The 24582-nt window shown below is 38.8% G+C and overlaps 1 protein-coding gene across 9 annotated transcripts in view; it reads right to left on the bottom strand.

Moving 5' to 3' along the window:
- LOC131034465 (F-box/LRR-repeat protein 4) overlaps positions 1–24582 on the bottom strand; it is a 150324-nt gene that overhangs the window by 55655 nt on the left and 70087 nt on the right. For all 9 annotated transcript variants that reach the window (XM_057965970.2, XM_057965969.2, XM_057965967.2 and 6 more), the window contains one exon: positions 21138–21214. In XM_057965970.2, the coding sequence (XP_057821953.1) occupies positions 21138–21214 (77 nt within the window). The remainder of the gene's footprint in view (positions 1–21137; positions 21215–24582) is intronic.

Here is a 24582-nt window from a genome sequence, read left to right as displayed (position 1 = left end):
GTTCATATTAGATAAGGGTTAGGGTTCAGTTAGGATTAGGATGAAAGTTAGATTAGGGTTCAATTAGGGAAACTATTTGAATTAGGGTTTTGTTTAGGGTTGCAACTAAAATTAGGGTTGCCATTAGATTAGGTTTAAGGTTAGAGCTATGATTCAATTCAGATATTTGAGCTAGGGTAAGGATCAAGGTTCAAATAGGGTTAAGGTTAGGAATTAATTAGGGTTGGGGTTAATGTTAGATTAGGGTTTAGATAGGGTTAGCATTAGGGTTCAATTAGGATTATATTTAATGTTAGATTGGGGTTAAGGTTAGTAGAGCTAGAATTAGAATTAAAGATAGGGTTAGGGTTAAATTGGTTTATTAAAGCACTCCATTGTTTGGGTATAGTCTTGCACGGTTATGAAAAGAAGTAGGAAGGAGTATTTTTGAAATAGAACTTTCTCATAATGTTTTGGGAAAAGGTTTCCAATAAATATGCTTTAAATGATGAAATTAGGGAGAGGGTAAGAGATTTGGAAAGGACAGATTGATAGGATGAGATGAGGTCAATCACCTTTTTGTTTGGACCTTGTTTATATTGCACAAGGTCTATGAAATTCATTTTTGGGCTGATGTTTTAGTAGAAGTGCTAGCTGAAAAAAATGAGTGAGCTTGGTGAAGAAATGGATAGACTAGTTGGGTAGGGAATAGAATCACTCTAGCACCTTTTCCTTCAGTGATTGGGGAAAGAGCTTGGCAATCTTGTGATTGTTAAAATAATGATCAATGCATATGGTTGTGAAAAAGTGAACATAGGCTTTATGATCTCTCGTCCAATTGCACATTTCAAAGTGAAGTGCTACAAAATGCAGTGAGAAAGGGTGGGCTAGGATATCTAAGGAGGGGAGTGTCATGGAGGTTGAGGGTTGCCCCCACTTGGCTATAAGATGGTGAGATTGTGGCCAATTTATACTCCATGACACCCATATTCTAGATGAGTTAGTTGACGATGTAGTTAGGAGTAGGAAGGGCAAGGGTAGGTAGTGATTATGTTGTCATTGGTTGATGAGGTGGTGAAAAAGGATGAGAAATCAAAGATAGATTAGGGGAGGAGGCAGCTATGGTGACAAAGGGAGAACTAGTAGAGTAGGAGAAAGGTGAGGGTTGGGAAGGTAGAACATATATATAGGAGGAAGAAGGGTTATTTGCATTGTGAGTGAAGGATGGGATAGAGGGATAAATAGAGATGGTAGGAATATGGGTAAGATGAAAGGAGATGGGCTTGGCAATTTGAGAAAAAGGTGAGTCAAATGACAAAAGGCATCTGAATGGATATGGAAAGCTAAGGATGAATTGGGAAATGAAGAGAAGTAGGATTGAATGGAGAGATTAAGGTCAAGGAAGTAGGTTCAAGAGGGATAGGAGCATGAATGATGTGACCAATGCCCTGTAAGATGCTGAGCCCCTTTGGGTTGTTAACAAGGAGGTTTCTTAAGGAATCTAGGAGAGGAGGTAAAACACAAGTGGTATCGTTGGGTAAGTGAATTTGAAGGATGTATAAATGGTGGTTAATGTATTAACAGTTGGTGAGCTTAGCTTTAGCAAATGCAACTAACTATGTTGGTTGGTGAAGGCAAATAGGGTAGGATGTATTGTGGGTTGGACAACAGAGAAGGAAGAGAAAAGGATAAATGAGAAAAGGTGAAGGTAGGTATGCTACTAGTGAGCATGTTCGGGTTGAGATGAGGGCTTTTGTGAGGAGGAATGGAAGGGGAAACACTTGAAAGGACAAAGCTAATTGACTTTAGTTGAAACAACACAAAAATTGTTTTAAAAAAGAAATAAAACTAATTAGAGACTAGTAGATTTATATTTTGGGGTAGAAACAAGACCTAGACTCTAACGTGACCATAGTGCAATCTGTCCTTCATGTGTTCTTCATCAAAGTTTTGTGGGAAAACAATTTTGAAAATGTACAGTGCTAAGGATGCCACCACTTTTCACTATTAGTGGACCAAATTTGCCACACTTACAAGATATCCAGAGAAGGCAAATGTGACTAGGTAGCCTATATTACAATAGGACCCAATATTATGGTGAACTATATGTAGGGTTCATTCATTGAGAACCACACTAGCCATTTGCCTCTTGTCCCAAGTGTCTAATTCTTTTGTTGTTAAAAGGAATTGCTCTACATACAACTTCACCCACTCTATCAAGAGGAACAAACTTACTTCTAGGAGAGTCCAATAGCATGATGGGACATATACATTGAGGAGCCAATGCAAATCAACAAGAATCAAGGAATAAGGCGATTGGTTGATGTCCTTTTGCAAGAGTCTAAGCTAGATGGCTCCAACAGTACAACTGGTGAAAAGCTTACCACAATATTAGAGGAGAACCATTGGAGTCTTACAACACTAAGGCATTGGCCCATTATATTTCAATGTGATCATAATATTGAAATTTTGAATATGATAAAATATTGTTACTCAAAAAATTTAGTGCATTGTATTTAGTAGTTTACAATTTCAATTGCTGATTCTCATACATTTTTTTTTTACTAATTTTTCAAGTACTACATTATATTTGCACTGTCATTCCCACACAGTCCCCAACCCCTGTCAACTAATTGTGAATGTAACATAGGTCATATGCATTTAAGGATGAGCTTAGGCAATGAAAACCTGCAAAATAAACTTGAAACCTGTTGTTAATAATTGCAATCACTGAAAAGTGAAAATTGATGCAAATTGTCACTAAACCCATTAAAAATTTGATGAAAATATGTTTGGACTGTTCTACATTTCATAAAGACTAAAATATTTGTTTTTAAACCCTTGTCACTACTATGGGTGTCGAAAGGAAGGAAACAAATGATGATCCTTGAAAAACTACCATTGAACTTGAAGAATCTGCTGCCAACGATTGATAATTTGTTGGAAACCTTCTCTGATGGCATCCTCTCTTGCTCCTACAATCAGTTTTTCTCAATATTAACCAAAAATATAAAGAGACAATAATTTATTGAGGTGTTTTATATTCTAAGCTTGAGTTTTCTCCCCCTTTTCTCTCTCAGGCATGCTTTTGGAAACTCCCTACACTCTTGTCTTGTATTTTCATTCTTGAAAAATGTCTTCATGCATAACAGTGCTTTTAAAACCTTGTGAGGTTTTTCTTTAAATTGAAGCTTGCATGACACTCCCCAGGCACACATTCCACTTACCAATACTTTTCTTATGTATTGATGATGAAAAACTTAAGTGACATTCTCTCTCCTAGGCACCCTCCTTATAACTTATGCACTCCATCACTGATGCCCTACATTCTCTCTCCTAGGCACCCTCCTTATAACTTATGCACTCCATCACTCATGCCCTAACTTTCTTATGTTTTGATGATGAAAACTTATGTGATATTCTCCCTCCTTAGGCTTGCACTCCATCACTTATGCATCACTTTTACATGTTTTGATGATGAAAACTTGAGTGACTTTCTCTATCCACAAGCATCCACTCCACTTATGCCCTACATTTTTTATATTGGTATGATGAAAACTTGAATGATTTTATCTCTCCTAGCCACACTCCTTATCACTTATGCACTTTTTTGTGACTTAAAAACATTAAAAAGTGCCCCTTCTTTGTCTAGGGATGCTCAAGGAGCCCTCATGACCATTTCCCTACCTTAGATTATAGTTCCTTTCCTTCATCATCCAAGTTCTTGCTTTTTCTAAGATTGATGCACTAGCAAAATCCTTCCATTGGCCTCACAAAGATGTTGACTAGAAACAGCAATAACATTAATAACAAGTAAACAAGGATCCAAATAGAGCTCATAATCAAGAAAAAAATATATTTTGGCTTTATATGGGACTCCATACAAAATATAATCAAATAAGCACAACTCACATATTAAAAAAATACAAAATATCTCTGTTTTGTTAATTAAAGATCCAAAATCCCACATATATACAAATACACAGGTAATATCCATACTTTATAAATTATAAGTTTAAAATCATCAATTAAAATAGGAAAAAATCATTAAATATCTCTCCACCAAGAGTATCCACCTCATTCCCCAAATCATAACAATCAGTTGCAAGAATGGCAATGGAAATCCCACAAGCTCAACTCACTTTCTCCTAGGTAGAAATTTATTTCTTAGTCACTCATCAAGTTATCGAAGATTAGCAAGAGTGGTTGTAGAAGCATACAAGTCAGCTTGCTCTAGCTGGATATCCATAGCCTTGGTTGATCCTTTATTGTAATCATCACTCTTGTGTGAGACTAGCCACCAATTGGAAATCACATACATGTTTCCTCTAATTTCCTTGCTAAGGGTTAGTTTAGCATACAATTGTTGAATGCAATGTCCCTTTTCGCCCCTGGTCAATTGTGCTTTCTGTTAGCCTATTCTCAATTTCCCATAGGCTATTCAAGTTCGCTAGGGAACTCAAAGTTTTGTAGAGAGCTCACTATTTTTGGCATATGTTATTTTAGGTAAGTGTCATTTTGGGCACTTGGCCTCGGTTTTAGTTCCCTCTCTGCTTTTGTGTTAAGTGTTCTCAATTTCTGTGTCATGGCAAGGTTTCTAAGGTGATGAAAATAATGTTTTATATTTCTCACTTAAGTTTTTGAAAAAATGACTTGTATTGTATAACTTACTTGATTAATATTTTATAATATATGTCTTAAAAAGGGGAAGCCTAGCTAAAAGTGGCATTAGTTGTGTTTTAAAAGTCATTTGGGGGCCTTTTTCAAGGCAATATTATATTTAAATTTTCAAAATTGCCCTAATTTCTCCCTCCACGTCTATATAATGGGATTTTGGCTCTCATTATTTAATTCTACTTGTGCACACATAATAAGATGTTGAAATGAACCTAAAGAGTTCTTCTTTGGATTGTTGAGGATGAAAACCCTCTTCAATTAGCCTAGTTTTGGTGGTGCAAAATCCATCTTTGCTGGTTGTTGATTTCAGTTAAGAGTTTTTCAAAGTTTGGTGATAAGGGTTTGATGAAGATAAAGATTTATAAGGTATTTTGATTTGGGCTTCCTGTTTTTGGTGTGATTTATGGTTTTTCTTAGTGTTGTGTGAGTTTTACAAGTTTTTGGAGACATTTTCCAGTGTTGGCTGTACCATTCCAGCTATCCTCTGAGATTCACATTTTGGCTCATATCTCCGAAAATAAGACATATTATTCTGGGTATTGTCTCAAAGATTTTCTTATGGCTAAGCAATTAGGATACATTTATAATATGTCGGTTTTGATTTGGCATTTATTTTTCTAGCTCAAGTCGCCCCTTGCAGGCAACACCCAACTTGGATAGAGGCACATGGGAAATTGTGAGGAATTTTCCTAAGATTGAAAGCTGCAAAATCATCCTTTGGAGACGTCTAAGGGTTCCTAACAGATCTGGATCAGTTTGGAGGGTAAAATAAATGACTCGAGTTTCTTATATGAATCTCCTTTGGTGTATGAGGAAGCTGGAATTGCTGCAGCAGGGTTTTCTAAAGTTGTTTCTGAACTTAGGAAGGCATTAAAGTCATTAAATTCTGATCTTACAAGTCTGCAAGTGAATGGTGTTGTTATGCAATTGGAGTAGACTCAAAATACACTTCCTAGACCCTTGTTTGCAGCATTAATTAGACCTCAAACTTCCATTGTGTGTTGCTGTTCACAATTCACAGTCAAATTTGTTGAAATATAGCTAGGTTGTATCCCTTGATTGGGCCGACCTAGCTTGGTAAATGTTTGATGGGCCTACTTATGTGATTATATTATGCAGCTTGTGAATGTTAAAGGGCAGGCCCTATTTGGGCGCTCAACTTGTGTAACTTGTAATTGGGTCTGGCCCTAAATGGGCATTGTAACTTGTGATTCATGCTGGGCCCTAAATGGGTGATATAATGTAACTTGTTGATGTGATAGGGCTGACCCTATAATATGTAACTTGTAATTATTATGGGTCAGACCCTATTTTGGGCACCAACTTTAGATGCCTTATAAATTTACTGTAAAGGCTGACCTAAGTAAAATAAGATGTAAAAGCTCATATATATTCAAGGCAATGCAAGCATCAATATACATATACACACTTAGCGAATTACCTCTGCAAGGTTAGTGAACTTCTATTGTATGTGATCTGCAATTTCCTTCATTGATCAGCATCCGTGATTAGCAAATCTGGAGCTGCACTCTAGGGCAGTGAATGCTCATCAGTCAGCGATTTGTCTACTAGGCTGGGCGAAGATCTTCTGGGCTGCCAAATTTGCCTTAGGTCTGCTGGAGCATGTCAAGGCTGCCCAAAGGCTGTCTAAGTTTGACAGCGATCGGCACATCACCCTGACTTCCAGATTAAGATAAGTTTTGCTATAGTTGATTTATGCCCTAGAAGGGTAAACTTGTAATCTGCTTAATCAAATCAGATCTGAGATTATTGTTGCCGGGTTTTTCCTCCAAGAGGGAGGTTTTCCCAGGGTATCACTGTGTTATGTATGCATTTATGTTTTCTTGTTCTTTACTGTCAATCTGATTGCTAAGTTTAACATAAAACTAACAAATTTGCATTCTATAGGTCTGCAATATTCGTAATCAATCTATCTTTTGATGTTATGTAACATGAATTTGATGAAACAATAGATTTCTTGGTGACTCTAAGCATTTGCTCTTTCACTATGATATATGTTCAATGTTTTAAAATGTCATCGCAATGAGAACGTGAATAAAAACCAAAAACAATAAAGGTAATCAGAAAACAGTGCATTTCCTTTTCTTATGATCTTTCAAATCAGCAAACAACTTTCACAAAAATATAAAATCAGGGGTCCATATTACATTGAACCAGAATTAATTTAACTTTGTGCTAGTATTTTATACTAACTGCTTTTCCTTTTTTAATAGGAACATAGCCTCCCAAATCCAATCAACAAAGAACCTAGCAATTCCACACATTGTAATATTGTCCAAAACAAAGCTTTAGGACTCGGGCTCAACTCAGACTCAGCAGACCAAAATAGGACTCGGACTTGGGACTCAGCAAGGGCTCAGCAAAAAACTTAGGATAGGACTCAACAAAGAATAAAACTACAGTTTTACAAAAAAAAGATTAATGCATTTAGAGAACATAAGAGGCTAATGTGATTATCAATTTGTCATAATTCAAACATTACACGTCATATGATCTTAAAACACTCAATTTTTGAAATTGCATCATTCATACTCATAGTCTCAAACTTTCAAATGTATAACAACATCATAAGTTTATAAATGTTTACATATAACGATATGTTAAAATGAGAAAAACAAACGAATACAGTCTACATCTTCCTCTTTCCTCTCCTAATATAACTTTATTTTTCAAGACATGAACTAGAAGATGCTACAGTATCTAAATGATGATGAATTGTTTCTTGAAAACCCTCTTTGTCCTCCTCCATTGCATCCAATTCTGTTGCTTCTGCTTCTACTGGTTCTCTTTCCAATTCTGCAAGATCTTCTTCAATAAGGAGGACATCATCATCATCCTTTTGTTCATTGACAGTCCATTCACCATATGGATCAATATCATCCAATTCAATGGACTCATTTGAAATGCCCTCCACCTTTCTAGTTCGAAGGCGAAGGTTGTACTGAACAAGCACAAGATCATGAGGCTCTTCTCAGTCAACATATTTCTCTTTTTTGTGTGAATGTTCACAAATAAGCTCCAATTGCATTCACATCCAGAAGCCCTACATGGCTGGGACAAAATACAAATGGCTATCTTTCAAAGATTAGAAGTGCCAACACTGTAAATGATGTTCAATTCTCAATTCAATATGCAAGATATATTCTAGTTATATTTTATTGATCTATGTATTGTCTACTTTTGTATGGCAGGTGAGAGGAGCATTTTATATTTTCTATGTCATTTTTCTTAAATGCCATATGATATATATATATGAGAGGGGAGGATCAAGCAGTGCCTTGACCGGTCATGCCTTATGGACATGAACGATCAAGACACTACTTGATCGCACCCTTTGGGATATAATATCAACCGGTGTTAAACATATTTGTCAGCCCGATATTAATCAGTGATCACATAACACATAACATATTTGCCAACCCAATATTAATCGGTGATCACATAACATATGACATATTTGCCAACCCGATATTAATCGGGACTTACGTAACATGTTTAACCGATATGCCAATCGGTATTAATTATGGCGTTTGGTATTGCAAGGTAACCAAAGTGAATCGGTGTCTATGTTAACGGACACCGATCACTTAAGTAATGGTTATATTCATTAATCATTATATTCGAAGTTATACTGATCGGTATATGGTTATATTAATGCTTCGAATGTTTTCCTTAACACCCAATATCAATCGATGTGAATTTATTACATCTCCCTGATAACGATCGGTTCAAGCATAATCATTAAATACTAATTGATGTTCAGTTTACCGATAATCATCAAATCGGTTTTGCAATGGTTATCCTGATTTGCTAATCGGTGAATGCAACTAATATAATAGATTATCACATCAGAATTCTATGATAATAAACAATTATGTATAAATAAAGAATGCTTATCAATTGAGGGCATGATGATATTCATTTGAATAATCGATAGGATAAATGATTGAATGAGAGACTTCATTTATCTCTCATTCAATCATTTATCTTACCGAAGCTATCTATGCATTAACAAACACCATAATTCTCCCACCATAAATCTACAAAAAATCATTTAGAAATATAAGAATTAAGTAAAAAGAAAAAAAGAATTAAGTTTCTAATTCTTTCTAGTATTGAACTAAATGTTTTACCTAATTGTTGATTTTCTCTCCTATCAACTGCTCGAGATGAAGAAGAGAGTCTCCCCTCTGCACCCTTGTAGACCTTGAATAGATAAAAGTTAAAATTAAATCAAATATAGAAAATAACTTATTATGTATGTAAAATGGATGTTTCTAGATAGTCAACATTGCCAAATTCATAGATAAGATATAACAAAATCAAATCTCGCCTCCAACTCATCAAGAACCTTGTCTCTCACGTCATGAGCAGGTGCCATCTTATTGATGCATGCAATAACACCTGTCCCGACCTCCTCATCAACCTTAAATGCATTAGAGAAGTAGAATCTTGGGTTCACAAAGTAGGCCAAGGCACGTATCAGCTAGTGCAATCGGTTTGTCCGTCTATGATCAATGATGTGCCAAATGATTTCATATTTTCTATTGTTTCTGCCATAGTAATCTGAAATGGCTTCTTTGGCCCTATCCATGGCCTTAGAAATGTAACCCATTGGCATGCCCTCTCTATCCACCATACAAGGAACCCTAACCAAAGATTCGGTAACCTAAAAAATGAAAACAAATTTTAAATGATTACAACATAACCACTCAAAAAAATAGTAGATAAATTATCTTCTATAAAGTTTATGTTTTTAACTTACCATAATCAACTCCTCTCCATATTTATTAAATGTGTCATCAAAAACTATACTAACAATCTTCTCCCCTTCAACTTTTTTGGATAGTGGAGACTCCAACCAAACATCAGACACAAATATTTGCTTGAGATGAGGAATGGCACCAAGAATGCTTTGCAATGTCAAGAAGTGGTTAGAAAATCATGTCACTCGTAGTCACACTAGGTCCTTGCCATTTGAGTGTTTTCTCATCAAAAAGTATGGTTGTAGATAAATTTGGTAACATTTTTAGCATCTTCAACCACACTTCTCACCCATCCAATCTTCCCAATGTCCTCTAACAACAATTCCAAGAAATGTGCGAGTCCATAAAAATTGTAGGATGCCTCTCCATAAGCAGTCTACCTATAGCTACATTTGCAGCTACGTTGTACGTGATAATTTGGACAACATTCTCAACACTAACCTCCTAGATCAATCCATCTAATAAATTGCACAAAGTCTTAGCATTTTTTATTTCATGGGAGGCATCTATAGACTTCAAGAACACCAATGCACCATTAGAAGCCACTAAAAAGTTTAGAAGACTCTTGTTCTGTCCATCTATCCATCCATTTGATAAGATGTTGCAGCCTTTTCTCCACCAAAATTTCTTTTGTTCATCAACAATAAGCCGTGTATTTTTTACAACTTCCTCTTACAAAGGTCCACTCAAATTTTTAGTTGTTGGGGTCTTAAACCCCTTACCTGCAACTGTCAATGCATTCACCAAAGCTTCCCAATATGGGTTGTTCGACACATTGAAAGGTAAATTATTATAGTACCAAAAATTGTTGCTGCCATCCTAACTTGATGTTTTTCTTTATTCCAACTGGTACCTTTAAGTGAAGGTTGTGTTCCTAGAACATTGTGTGGAATAAAGTAATTTGGTGTTGAGGAAGGAATCTAATTAGTAGTGCAAAAAGAACCCTCAAGACTATCATCAAAAGATGAATATGGTTGACTATTGCTTAGACTTGGGCCCCCAAGGGGATCCGATGGCAAAGAAGTGGATACATTCTGACTCAATCACTACTGCTAGTGCTTCCTTTGACTTTTCCCTTTCTTCTTTTCTCAACTCAAACTCAACAAGAATGGCCTTCATCTCTCTAACCATCTCCAAAGTCAATGCACCACATGTCCACATTTCATCCAAGTATTTGGCAATGTGGTATTCCAATCTATCAAATCCCCCTATCATCCATTTACCGCATTCAATACAAGTGACCTCACCCTTTTTATTTCTTGCTATCCCATACTTCTATGCAGGGTCTTTTCTAGTTGGCCTTGACTTTGAAGTTGACATTGCTGTTTCAACTTTCAACATGAAAAAATTAAAAAACCAGTAGGGTTTTGCAAAAAATCAGCAAAAAAAGATAATTATTTGAAAAAAATAGAATTCAAAAACAAGCAAAAAATACTAGGAAATAGGTTAAACTTGCTGGATGTACCAACCAAGCGCAAGAGTCCCATGTCAGAACTTGCAAGCCCAAGTCTAAAACTCAGTCGAGTCTCATGCCAAGACTCGCGAGTCTTTGACAAAGATTCTCCAAGACTCGGCTGGTGAGTCCATGGCGAGCCTTAGGACACGTGAGTCCCACGAGTCTCTACAAAGACTCACCAAGTCATAAAATGATGGTCTGAAATGTAAATGGAATTTCCCAGTCATTCCTAGGAAAAACTTAACTTTTTTGTTGTTTAGAAAACAATTCTCCTTAAAATCAGAAATTTGTTCCTATATTAGCACATTTTATGGGAAAAAGAGGAGAGAAGAAGAGGGGAAGCGAAATTGAGGGAATGAGCAATGAGGGTTTTTGCAACAGAGGATTAGGTTTCTCGAGTGCTCCCTTCACCTATTTTGTGTTTGCATTTCCTTTCTCATAGCTTGAAATAAGCTTGATGAGGTGTAAGCTTGATTGAAATATTGATAATATTGGTGACCCCAAAAACATCAATTAACTGGCATTGTAAATTTGCATGACCTTCAAAAATATTGTGTTCGAACATTGATCCCAATAAATGCCTATTCAGAACTGGTACTATTCTCCAATTTATTTACTTCTTAACCCACCCTATGAGGATCTATCTTGGTTGATCAAATCTAGACAATCCAACTTGCTACAAATTATTCATGTTGTCAATTATTTGTGGTAAACAATTCTCAATCTAAACAATTACCCTACCACTCAATCAAACCATAAGCTTCCTTATCAATGTCATATAATACTATACAATGTAGACTATAACTGCACCAAACTAAACATTTGAAAGCTACTCCTATCTTTCTTGGTAGATCAAATTATGGAACCCATTAATGATTATTCACTTTCATAATTTTATCATTGAAAGTGTGGGATTATATGATATTAATTTCAAAACCACGCAGAGATACATTGACACTACTGTATGTTAGATTACTGATTGCCTTCATCCTTATAAGTTAGAAGAGGCCAATGATCATATCGTGAACCATTTATATTTACCAATAGTTACCATACATGACATCATTCCAAAAAGCAAGCACTTGCAAACCTCCATTGTAGAAACCTAAAATCTAGAAAGAGGGCCCTGTTGGCGGCAATATTGTACATGAAAATAAAACTAGCTAATTAAGTTGTAATTGTCTTGGTTAGTTGGCAACCGCGGGGTGGCAGTTGCAGTGCGACGGTTAGCGCTTGCACCCCCTCAATATCTTTATATATACTTCCGAATGTAACTTGTGGAAAACAACGAGGAGGAATGGAATAACATCTCTTATATTTGACTTGATATCTATGGTATTATTATTCTGCATTACATGCTTTATCTGTGTACTTTAAGTTATTCACTCGAGAGGGTAAACATTTGGCGTCGTTGCCTAGACATACTTGGGAACGGAAGACGCGGATGGCGCACGAACACGATGGGCCTACCCGTTGGTGAGATTAACCCAGAGGCCCACGACACGCAAACGGAACAATCGTCGTGGGACGTAGAGCGTGATGGCAAGAGGCGAAGGGGAAATTGAACCCTGTAATAATCCCGACACAATGTTCAGATAAATTGTGGCCGAAAGGAAAAATAATAAAAGTTTTGTTTTTTTTTTCTGTACATGGCGTGTGCTTGCTATGTACGGAAGTGATTTATGCCCAATATATTAAATAAAGATTGAAATAAGAAAGCAAAAACAGACGAGTGGGAGGCCACGCAGAGGGCCTTGATTCTGGAACAACAAGTAGAACGTAGACGGAGGCTGAGGCAACTTGCTGAAGGACGACCTGCCGAAGGGTGGCCCGAAGGGAACCAAGGAGGTGTCACGGAGGGTGCAGAAGCCGAGGGAAATTTCTACGCGTCGCCAAAACACCGTAGGGTGCGGAGCCACGAAGAGTTTCTAGAGGAAACAAGGCTATGGCGGGATCTAGTCGAAGAGACTCGGGATCAGTTTAAAAACTTATCCCTTACGCCACGGAGTGAGGATCACCAGAGGGAGCCAGGAGTGGGTGCGGGTGAGAACGGAGGGGAGGACAACCGTACAGCTGCAGGTGCCACACACAGCAGGTAAAGCACCGTACCTCCAGTCACCCACGCAGGACACACCACCGACGCCGGAGGGAGCGGCACACAGAGACAACCACAGCCATCTCCAGGAAGGCGACCCCCATCGATGGCAGGCAAACAGAAGTTGCCGAAATTCAATGGAGATGGCAATGATGACCCCATACGGCACTGTCGTACATGTGAGACAATTTGGTCAGCCAACGGGGTAGTTGACAAAGCGGATTGGGTGGTGTAGTTCCCTTCCACCTTGAGAGGAGTAGCCATTGATTGGTACTCTGATGTGGATAAAACAAAGGTGGGAACATGGGATGACCTATAGAAAGCTTTTGAGAAGGAGTTTCGACTCCTTCGAGATGATAATGAGATTGTGGCGGAGATATTAAGCACAAAACAGGGAAAGCACAAAACGGTAGGAACATACAGCCGACGGTTAAAGGAGTTACTGGGGAAGATGGAGAACCAATCGGCTGACGAACTAAAGAAGAGGTGGTTCGTGGAAGGGTTGTGGTCATCCCTGCGGAGAAAGATGAAAATTGTACCGCCCACTTCATACGATGACGCATACAACCGCGCGATGGATTTGGAAAGTGAAGACAAACCATCGCGGAAGAAAAAGGACAAGTCCTCTACAGAAAAGGAGTCCTCGGGAGAAAGCAGCAGTGACGAATCATCAAGTAATAAGGTGCGAGCTCTTCAAAGGGATATGCAGCGGATGTTGAAGGAATTTAAGAACATGAAAGGAAGCACGAGTAAAAACGAAGACGTGTGGTGCACTGATTGTAAGGAAGAAGGCCACACAAAAGGCACCTGCCCGAAGAAGGCCTTTTGTGAGATTTGCCAAGTGATGGGACACTCCATCAAGGAATGCCCATACAACATGAAAACCCAAAGTACGCAAATGAGCCAAGTGTTGTTCACTGAGCAGGCCACAACATCCACACCAACGGGTACGAACCAGCAGACCAACACAACGACATCATCTGGAGGTTACCGGGACAACAGACACAGCGGCGGAAGGAATAACAACAATAACAATAATAGAAGCCGTATCCAATATGACGCCAAGGGCCGGCCAATGATCCAATGTAGTGCCTGTAATCAGCGGGGGCACTTCGCCCGTGATTGCACGAAGGAAGCCACCCCTCAGCACCTCTACCGATGGTGTGGGCCAGGTGACCATGAGGACGCAAATTGCCCAAAGGCAAGGGTTAATCTCCTCAACATTGAGAAGGCTGAGAAGACTGGTGAGAAAGAAGTACTGGCGATCACCCGCGCTCAGATGAAAAAGGCCACTTATCCCGACCCCCGTATAGAGAAGGAGAGATTACGGGAGGCAAAGGCCAATATTGAATGTGAGATGACTGTCGAACGATGGAACAACGAGGTGGTGAGTACATCATCCCGTACGAAAGCTGAAAATAACATCATTGGGCAAGTACTGCAGATGGAAGTACCTATAAGGGTAAGGACCTTCTAGAAACAATGCCATAGTTAAGAACCGCCATTTTTAGTTCCATACAAATCACTGCGCAGGCACCTTTGCGTGCCACACGAGCGGAAGTTCCGGTCAGCCCCTCGGCTGACCCAATGTTATTGGCCTTAGATAGTGGTCGGCATCCTGTTGTAGTAGAGATGGGAATTATCGAGGCTATCCTCAAAGACACCATCATGGACGGAGGTTCGGGGGTGAATGTACTGCCAGAGGATACGTGGAAGAAGTTGGGGAAGCCAACACTATGGCCACCCACGTTCAACTTGGTAGGTGCACACCAACACGACATCAAGCCACTCGACACCCTGATGGCCCAACCGGTCACCATCGGCACGCAACCCTTCATACTAGATTTTGTGGTAATCCCACTCCAGAAGAAGGGGTACAACTTAGGCAAAGGGTGGCCAGTTACAGCAAAGGTGAACCACGACTGGAAAAAGAACACCCTTTCTATGGAGAAAGGGGGGCGGAAGTACAACATTGATCTGAGGACCCAGGTTGTCAGCGAGGAACTGGCATCATCTTCAGAATCGGAGGGTGAAGGAAAAGGCGACCTGAGGGACTAAGGACGGGGCTGCAAGGAGCCCAACGACGAAGGGATTCTCAAACTAGGAGAGTGCTCCGAGGATGAGACAGGGTCATTGAACGGGCTCTTCCACTGGCAGATGGAGGATTACGAAATGTTCCAGAGCTACAGGCTCGAAGTAGAGGAACCAAAGCAAGTAACAGAGGAGGTGTACTTGCCAGAATACAGAGAATATTGGAAGGGAGACGCCCCAAACCTCAGTGACGAAGATAATCCCAAGATCATTTGTGTCGGCAACAATTGGAACCCTGTGTGGAAGGCCGTAGCCTTCAAAAGCTTTATAATTATTCTTCTTCTTCTTATGTACGGGAAGGAGACCGTGGTCCTTGTAGAATTTGTGGTTCCAGGTCTTCGGATGGCTGTTGAAAATAAACTTACCACCAACGGGTCCAAATTGAAACCCTACCACAAGAAGCGCGTAGGGGACCTGAGAGGCCAGAAGGACACCCAAGAGTCCGGAGGGGAACCCGATAGGATGGAAGGGGACCTGAGAGGCCGGGCAGGCGACTCGAGAGGCACGAGACCCAAGCGGGAGACTCTCGGGCAAGGCAAACCAAGAAAGGGCGATCCCAGAGGCACGAAACCCGAGCCGAATCTGAACACTTAGGAATAAATAAATAAATTTAAAAAATCCGTACAATCTGTATGGCAAAAAAGTATATATATATTAAAAAAAAAAAAGAGGAAGAAAGCAATGGTGAGACATAAACACAGCGCACACGCAGCACCGCTACCGCAAGGCATAAAGCACAGCCGAAGACATAAACACGCGCACACGCAACAACCCCCGCCCAAACGCAGCCGCACAAACACACACGCAACCGCTCCGTCATCAATGGTCCACTATATGATTGAACTGCGTTGGGCGTGCGGAAGGAGGACTGTACGGTGTGCACGGTTGACCATGTTGTTCGTACGGTAAGGAGGGTGTTGACCGCACGGGAAGGTGGCCGTACGATTGGAGGTGTCAGTGTTGTTGTTGACCGTACGGGGAGGTTGTATGGCCAGGGTGTTGTCGGGGACATCACAGAGGAAACAAAAAAAAAACGACGACAACCAGATTGAAAAATCATTCGATGACATGTGGAGCCAGGACACTAAAAATATTAGAGTGGAGAAGAAGGGTTTTGACATCTTAAAATATCACACAAATGAGCGCACCTGGGGCGCTGCCCCTCGACCCCCAGTTTATTTTTGAGCTACAATACACTTTTTGAGTCTAGCGAAGGGCATCAGAGAAGGCACGGTAAGTGTTGGGTTGTCCCGTACTATGAGAAAGAAGCCTGCAGCTAAGCATTGGCAGGGAAGCCATAAGCCATCAAACAGAGTTTGAGGGAAGGCATTGCAAGAACGCGAAGTCATACGACACCAGCAAGTTATTCAGTTCAGTTATCAGCCTTTGGGGAGTGTGATGGAGGATTTGAGGTGTCTCGTAGCCTTTGTGACAGAGGGTTGTGGCCACCTCCAGGCATGAATGGTACGCTTTGAGGAACTCGGAGTATGTCTCGACTGGACGTGAAGTTGTCTTGGTGGATGCACAGAGGGCTCGGGAGGAGCTGACCACCAGGTTGGAGGCAGGAGTAGCGTGAGACTTAGCTCAGCATACCCAGGAGTTGGATGTCGAGAGGGCAGCGTGGGTGGCTATCGAGGACAAATTGACTAGGGAGACAGTATCATTTGAGTAGCAATTGGTGGAGGCTGAGACTGAAACGCGTGTTTTGCAGACAAGTTTGATTTAGGCACAGGAGGACTGTGATGTCGAAGGAAGCAATAATGGTGAAATCCGCACTTGAGCATCGGATGGTAGCAGAATAGGGTTTTCAGGCAAGAACGCAGCAGGTGTATAAGTTCTGGGCTCGACTGGCGTCAGCAGTTCTGTTAAATGTCATCTCTATTTTGTATTAAGTCGTCCAGAGATGACTTCTTTTCTTTTGGGGGGAATGATGTTGGCAGCAATATTGTACATGAAAATAAAACTAGTTAATTAAGTTGTAATTGTCTTGGTTAGTTGGCAACCGCGGGGTGGCAGTTGCGATGCGACGGTTGGCGCTCGCACCCCCTCGGTATCTTTATATATACTTCCGAATGTAACTTGTGGAAAACGACGAGGAGGAATGGAATAACATCTCTTATATTTGACCTGATATCTATGGTATTATTATTCTGCATTACGTGATTTACCTGTGTACTTTAAGTTATTCACCCGAGAGGGTAAACAAGCCCCATGTCTCCATAGATAGGACTTAATTAAGAAATACATGTATTTTGGAAACTCACATGCAATACAGGTCAACATGGTTCTAAAACACACATGATTTTCCATAATGTCCAGCTATTCTTAAATATATACTAGCATCCACCAAAATCAATGTTTCTTCAACGCAAAAGGGTTAGCATCATTAGAAAGACTGTGCCTAGGGTTATATTTCAATTTATTATATTAGCATTACCAAGTTCAGTTTTTCTTACATAAATTTCATTTTCTGTCCTACATCTTCTCATGTCACCTATAGATATTGAACTAGCATACTTCAACTTGCACAGTGGTTTATCTCCTATTTACCACAAATATAGAAACAAGAAAAATTTCTTAATCCAACACATAGAAAGAGAGCAGACCATGTTAATAAACAAGAATATAACATTAAGCAGGCTATAAATCCTGCAGAATATTTTTATAGCTTGTAATATCCCCTGTGGTGGTACAAGGAATATTTACAAACACTTGTCTAATCAACCTGCTGTTACCAAGTTTAGGTCTCGCTGATATGTAGTTTCAGAATTTCAGTTTGATAGGAAATCCTTCCAACACATGTTTTGACTGATTTTGACTTCTAACAAGGACTAGAATTGATTGAATAGTTACCAAGAATGCATAAACAACTTCCCAGTGATGCATCTTGTGAAAATAAACTCTTAATCATGAACAATCAACTACATGACATTATGTCAAACAGTTGTCCAACATCTTCAGAAAAGATTATGTTTTAGATGCAACCAATACTCCTTCAACCCTTATTCATTTGATAACACAATGTGACATTATAATGACAATGATAAAATCAGACACACTGACTGATATCAGCTGACCATTTTCAGACTTCTGAAGACAAATGGCAGTCCTATTTTCATGCACATAAACTGATAATTACAATGAAGCTTAATTAGCAATTAAAACTGGGATAAGGCGTCTTGTAGGAGTAAACAAAATGATGAGTGTTGAGGGCTCCAATCTTCCAAATCAGCTTGTACTCAGAAATCGCCCCTGCTGCAATGGTGAAGGACTGATAATAAATAATGTGACCACTGGTAGCCCACAATTGTCACCAAAAACTGATCGCCTAATTCCCTTGAGTGTAGCACTGTCCTTGCTGATGTATTTGAAAGCCAATTTTGAAGAGTTATTATCAAAATCGAAGATATATAGCTGACTAGTGCAAATCTGATTTCAGACTGATGGAAGTCTGATCCCTTCACATTAGCTCCTTGAAATGTTATAAAATGAATCGCCTAGGTCCTCCAACAATATCGCTAGATTCAGATTGGATATTTGATGCTTCGAAAATACATAATGAACAAAATCGTCGGATGGAGTTGTGAGTTTGATTTTGTTGCAGAACAGGTATAGGAACAGCGAACTCACTAATAATTTCCAAATGCTTCTCCAAGAGATCGATTTGTCCTTCCCTTCCAAAATCGATATGCAAAGAACACTAATTTTTGCCAAACTGAAGATTCAACAATTTATCCACCACAAAGCTTAAGTCTTCCACAAAAAATCGTACTTCGTGAAAATCTCATATCGACTCAATATGCTCAATATGAAGGACTGAGTGTCCCTCACTATCAAGGCAACCCTTCGGAGGATCTCTCACCCCCTCAGTTATGCAGATCAAAGGGAGTTTTCGTTCCCTAAGACCAAATCTGCGGACAGCCCTTGGCTCCACAACCACAATACAAAGAAGATAACAAACAACTGATCATCAACCATGAATTACCCTCCTCTATTTATTCTTTTCATATCCCATCATAAGATTCCTTCTAGAAGATCCCCTCCTTATCGGGTTGGTACACTTTATTATTTCTTAAGTGACTTTTAATTATTTTTATTTTATACCTAAGTCACTTTATTAATTTAATAAAATATAAAGTCATCTCACGTATGTTTTTAAATGAATATAATGAGACAACTTATATAATATTAAATTAAATAATTTCCCCTTATTTCTCCAAAAATCTAACACAAACAATTCCAAGCCAAAATCCAAAATCGGGGACATTACATATCTATTACTTTGGACTTAAACTTCCAGGAATATAAAACCATCATCAGATGAAGAAACTGTTACAGTTCAATGCTTCATAAATATACCTTGATTTTAACCTAAGTTGCCAGTTCCAGTTCGGGCTCGGGTTCGGGCTTGGGTTCGGGTTCGGCAAAATTGTTTTTGGGTTTTTGGGTTCGTTAGTACAAAAACCTATACATATATATATGTGCATATATGTATATATATATATATATATATATATATGTGTGTGTGTGTGTGTGTGTGTGTGTGTGTGTGTGTATATATATATATATGCAGCAGTAGTTAAGTTCAAAATACACCACTATGCTAATAGTCAAATAACATAGCAAAATACACCATCATGTATTAAAGTTTTAGTTCAAATAAAATAGCAAAACAGTAAATACACCACCATATTAATATTTTAGTTCAAAAATAATAATGTCAAGCTACAACAATCAGCCATCACTGATCAAATATCATATGAGTCATCAAAAATATCATCATCATCCTCCATATGTTGTGGTAGATTAGAAGAACCAGCTAGGAACAAGCAACAATCAATCTTCAACTCTCCTTGAGAAATGGCAAGTAAAAAAAGAAGTTCAGCAATGGAGCAAAGTAGTTATGTTTTTCATTCTATTGTGAAAAAATGAAGTATCTTTTACCTTTCTAGTGTTTTAAGTCATCAAATTAGGGTTGGGGAGGGGGGGGGGGGGGGTGTTGAATACGCTTTTTTGGCATTAAAAAACGATTTTAAAAGTTAAAAAAATTCACTTTTGTGTCAAATTCTTCCTAGGTTCTGTGTAAGCCTCCAAAATTCTTCCCAGGTTTGGCCCGAAAGAACCCAAAGGGTTTTTGCAGGACCCTGACCAGACCCAAGGAGAACCGACCCAGGACCAAGACCCGAGGGGGAACCGGACCAGAGGGGGAACCGGACCAGAGGGGGAACCGGACCAGGACCCGGGGGGAACCGGCCCAAGACCTGGTAAATTAGATTTTAACCACAAATTTCACTGCATTTGAACTTCTATATTTTCTCAAAGGTTCTTCAATGTGTTGGAATACATGTTAAGTGGTTTAATAGATTAAGCCTTTAAAAAGATGCTAGTGTCCTACCTCAAATCCATAAGGTCATACAAATTTTCAACCAATGAGGCTTATGTGGATTCCCAAGGTTTGATTTACTCCACAACTTGATCATGAGGTCATGACCAAACATAAATGGTATGAAACTCCTTATAGGCTACCACAAGGGGGCTTTCATAAGCCAAACTGGCATTTTGCTTGGGTGTGACTTACAAATCAACCTTTACCTTATATGGTACTACCTCGATTTGTAAGTAATGTCCAACTGCATTATGTGAAGACATTCCAAACTTGGTGAGCTAATCATGCTTTTGGCAATGTAATCAAAAATCCATAAAGCATTCAAAAAAATTGCAACATGGACATTGACAAAGACAAAAAAAAACCCAAGATATCATAGAAAAGTTGACACAACTACAATTGACAAACAAACCAAAAAAATTGTAGAACCTATTGACTCCTACTTTACAAGTTAGTAGTAAGTAATCTAACCTTCTAGAACTTCTTATAAACTTTTTATAAGCCATAGCTTCCCTAAAAGCTCAAGTTTTCCACTTTGCTTCAAGTCTTCAAAAACTTAAAATTGTGAAGCCTATTTTGTTTTCACTTTATATGTGATTCATTATCACAAATTTATTTACAAAACATGCATGCTGAACTAAAAAAAGCAACAGTTAACAAATCTACCTGTCACAAAATCGAAGACTTAAGTCATGGAGATGCCTACAGTTGCTCCCAACAGCAATGATGCCTTCATCTCCAACCTATGCAAACAAACGTATAAAGTAAAAAATTGTAAATCAGCCCAGATATAAATAATTAAAAAAACTCAAGCAAGTTGGATAATAAGAAACACAAGCATACAACATATAAGTTTGTGTATACATGTATAAATGTGGTGGTGTGTGTACATGCGTATGCATGAATTAGTTTCAATCTAGGTTGATGTCTCACATACATCAAGAAAACATTTCTGTAAGCACAAAAATATATTTTGATATAGAATTTTGCATGTTGCACCATATAAATTATATAAGAAAACGCATTTATGTGTGTTTTGATCTCTCTCTCTGCATAACCATATAAATATAAAAAGTAAGAGTGTGTGTGTGTGTGCGACCGTGTGTGTGTTCTTGGTGCTCAAATGAACCATCATATGTATTTTCTATGTGTCTGTGTGTTATTGGTGCTAAAATGAACCATCATATGCAAATAGTTAATGAAAGCAAATGTTCCTCCTTATTGCATGTGCCTTAAATGAAATGAATGAATGATGTGTCTTAAAAGAAATTTATTCTTGTATGATTATTTGTCCTATTATTGTCTATTTCTTTCATTTTAAGGGTTAATTCAGGTAAATGATCTTATAGAGTTAGTGTAGATTTTTTTTTTAAAATTATACTTAGTTTTAAAGGGCTTTTTCCTTCTCTTTTCCATCTAGAACTCTTGCAAGGTAGACTCCCTTGAGGGTGATAGTCCTTTAGACACCATGTTTCTTGGTGCCTTCACCTTGCTTTTATCTCTCGCTTCCATACCATAGTGAGTGTTGCATGAGGATGCATGCCACCTATCTTTTCCTTTTACAATGTTACTTGTTATCCTTCTTGCACACTCACCAACACATATGTTCCACATGTGGTCAATATAAAGTGGAATCACATGTAGCAACAACACCTACTATGTGCATACTACATTGTCATTGGTGAAATACACTGGTTTAAAAAAATTGTTGATTCCAACTTTTCCAAGATTGTCCATGGTAAATTATGGCCATTACACAATGTGTTTATGGTATGCAAGTTCAATTATTTTGTTTATGTCAAATGTCTTCTATTTATTGCCTATCCCCTCCTATATCTCTCTCGATGACTATGTATTTTAGGGATGACAGAAAGAATTGCGGTGTCAATGCCTCCATGTTGATCCAAACATTTTCGATATCATTGTGTTTTCATTTCTATTCTTTTTATGTTATTCTTCATGTGTCATCTTCTCTATGTCATTATCACTCTTTTTATTTTCTACTTGGAATTTTAGAGATGATGCAAAGTATTAAGGTATTTCTTACCTTTCTCATGTCGACCCAAATATGAAATGCCCTTTCATTGTATTTGTTGTATCACACTTATTCATGCCTACTTATTTCTTTTTTATTTTTGTTCTATAGGAATGAGGAATAATGAGCACCCATGGCAATCAAAATTACCCTCCCATGACAAACCCCACACTCATAGATCCCTTTATATTCTATTTATTCAAACCTATATGCATATCTTCCTACTTTCTTTTTCTACTATTCCATTACATTCTTTATGATTCCTCTATCCCTCAAGTTTCGTGTAGTCTCCATCTACATTCTTTTATGTTGCTATAATTTTACCCTCTATTACACATATTCTTACTTCTTCAAGACATTTACTAGTTCATTTCCAATTTTCCTTCTTGTCTCCCATTTTCAAATTTACTTGCTACATATCTATTTTCTTATGATTATCCTACCTATGTTGCTTTCTCTCATTCCCAATATTTCTTTTTGTTAGTACTCATTTTGGTACCCTACAAAATTCCAAGGTCTTTCTTATCATGTTATCAAAGTCAATTGAATTCCTCCTCGCTCAAATTGTAAACTTTTCTTGTCTTGGTCTAGGTTTTTAAGTAACATTATTGTAGATTTGTCCAAGGTCACACCTGTTGTGACGTTTTCACACATCACCCCATTGCAAATGGACACCCCCATGTTTTTCTACTTTCTAGGTTGTGGAGTCTTTAGCTATTAGCCTTTCATTTGGAAGAGGTGTAGTTGGTCAAGAGATGATCAACTCGGGGCTCTCTCAGCTCTTTAGGATGAAATGAGGTCAGTTAGTTTTCAAGGCTTACGAAGTGCACGATTCAATGATGATCATTCCATTTGATAATCATCTTTTGCTTGCAAAATCAGAAATGAAATCCTAAATTTGGCTAAGGCAAATTGTTTTCAATGCTTGGAAGAGGATAGGCTGGAAGTCTGAATCATCATGAAAAGGCTCAAAGAGAAATGAGAAAGTTATCAAAGTTAAGCATTTTGATCATTTCCTTTGATTGCCTAGATCAGTGACTTAAGCATTTTTTATGCATTTCCTTTGCCCAACCAAGGCATCGACAATGCTTCCTTTTCCCAGCCAAGGCATTGCCAGCACTTCCTTTGCTCAACCAAGGCATTGACATCACTTCCTTTGACCTCATAGAAGCCCGATCAAGGTAGAAGACCTTTGAAATATTGATTAAGGATGAGCATTTGATGTTTTTGCAGCGATTTGGAAGATATTGAACTTGAGCAAATAAGCTTGATGCAATTGATGGCATTTCCTTTGACCCCCCAAATGTGCGATCTAAGGCATAATCACTTCCGGTACCCAAGCAAAAGCGCAAGCCTTCCTTTCCACTTCCCTTCCATCTCCCTCATTTCCATTCCCTACCATTGCCATCTCCCTTTCACCCTTCCATCTTTCCATCTAACTCCTTCATCCCACAACCCTTCCATCTTCTCTTCCTTCCCTTCGCCACCATCCACTTCCTTCCTTCCACCCCCCTATGCCTTCACCACATTCTTCACCTTGCCATCTCCCTTCCCTACACCCTTCGTTCCTTTCATCCTTACTACCCTTTCTTCCATCCCTTAAACCTCCCAACTTCCATTTCCTACATCATCTAACCCACATCTCACATCCTTTACCCCTTAACCTACCAGTCCACTACCCACACTCCTTTACCACCCTTCATAACCCCGATCCTATCCTAGCCAACACCCCTTAATTCCTTCCTTTGCCATGGCATCCCCTTTATCCCTTATGACTCCCCATTCCCAAACACCTTCTTCATCACCTCCTCTTCATCGCATCCCTTTACCCCTTTTTACCCCCACCGCATCACTCACTTCCTCTTCACCGCATCCTTCATTTACCTTACCCCTGCGGCATCTCCTTACCACTCCCTCTTCTTCACCACACCATTCCACCTCATTGCCTTCGGCTCCCCTTCACTATCATGCTCCACACGTTTGGGCCCCACAAACCTTACAATGGAGATCAAAAAAGTTTCTAAGGCATTAACAATGCCACTTCAAACATCGACATCAGCTCTTCCTTTGACCATT

This window comes from Cryptomeria japonica, chromosome 9, assembly GCF_030272615.1.
Source record: "Cryptomeria japonica chromosome 9, Sugi_1.0, whole genome shotgun sequence".
Lineage (NCBI taxonomy): Eukaryota > Viridiplantae > Streptophyta > Pinopsida > Cupressales > Cupressaceae > Cryptomeria > Cryptomeria japonica.
Note: the sequence above shows the minus strand (reverse complement) of the source record. Positions and strands in the feature narration are given on the sequence as shown.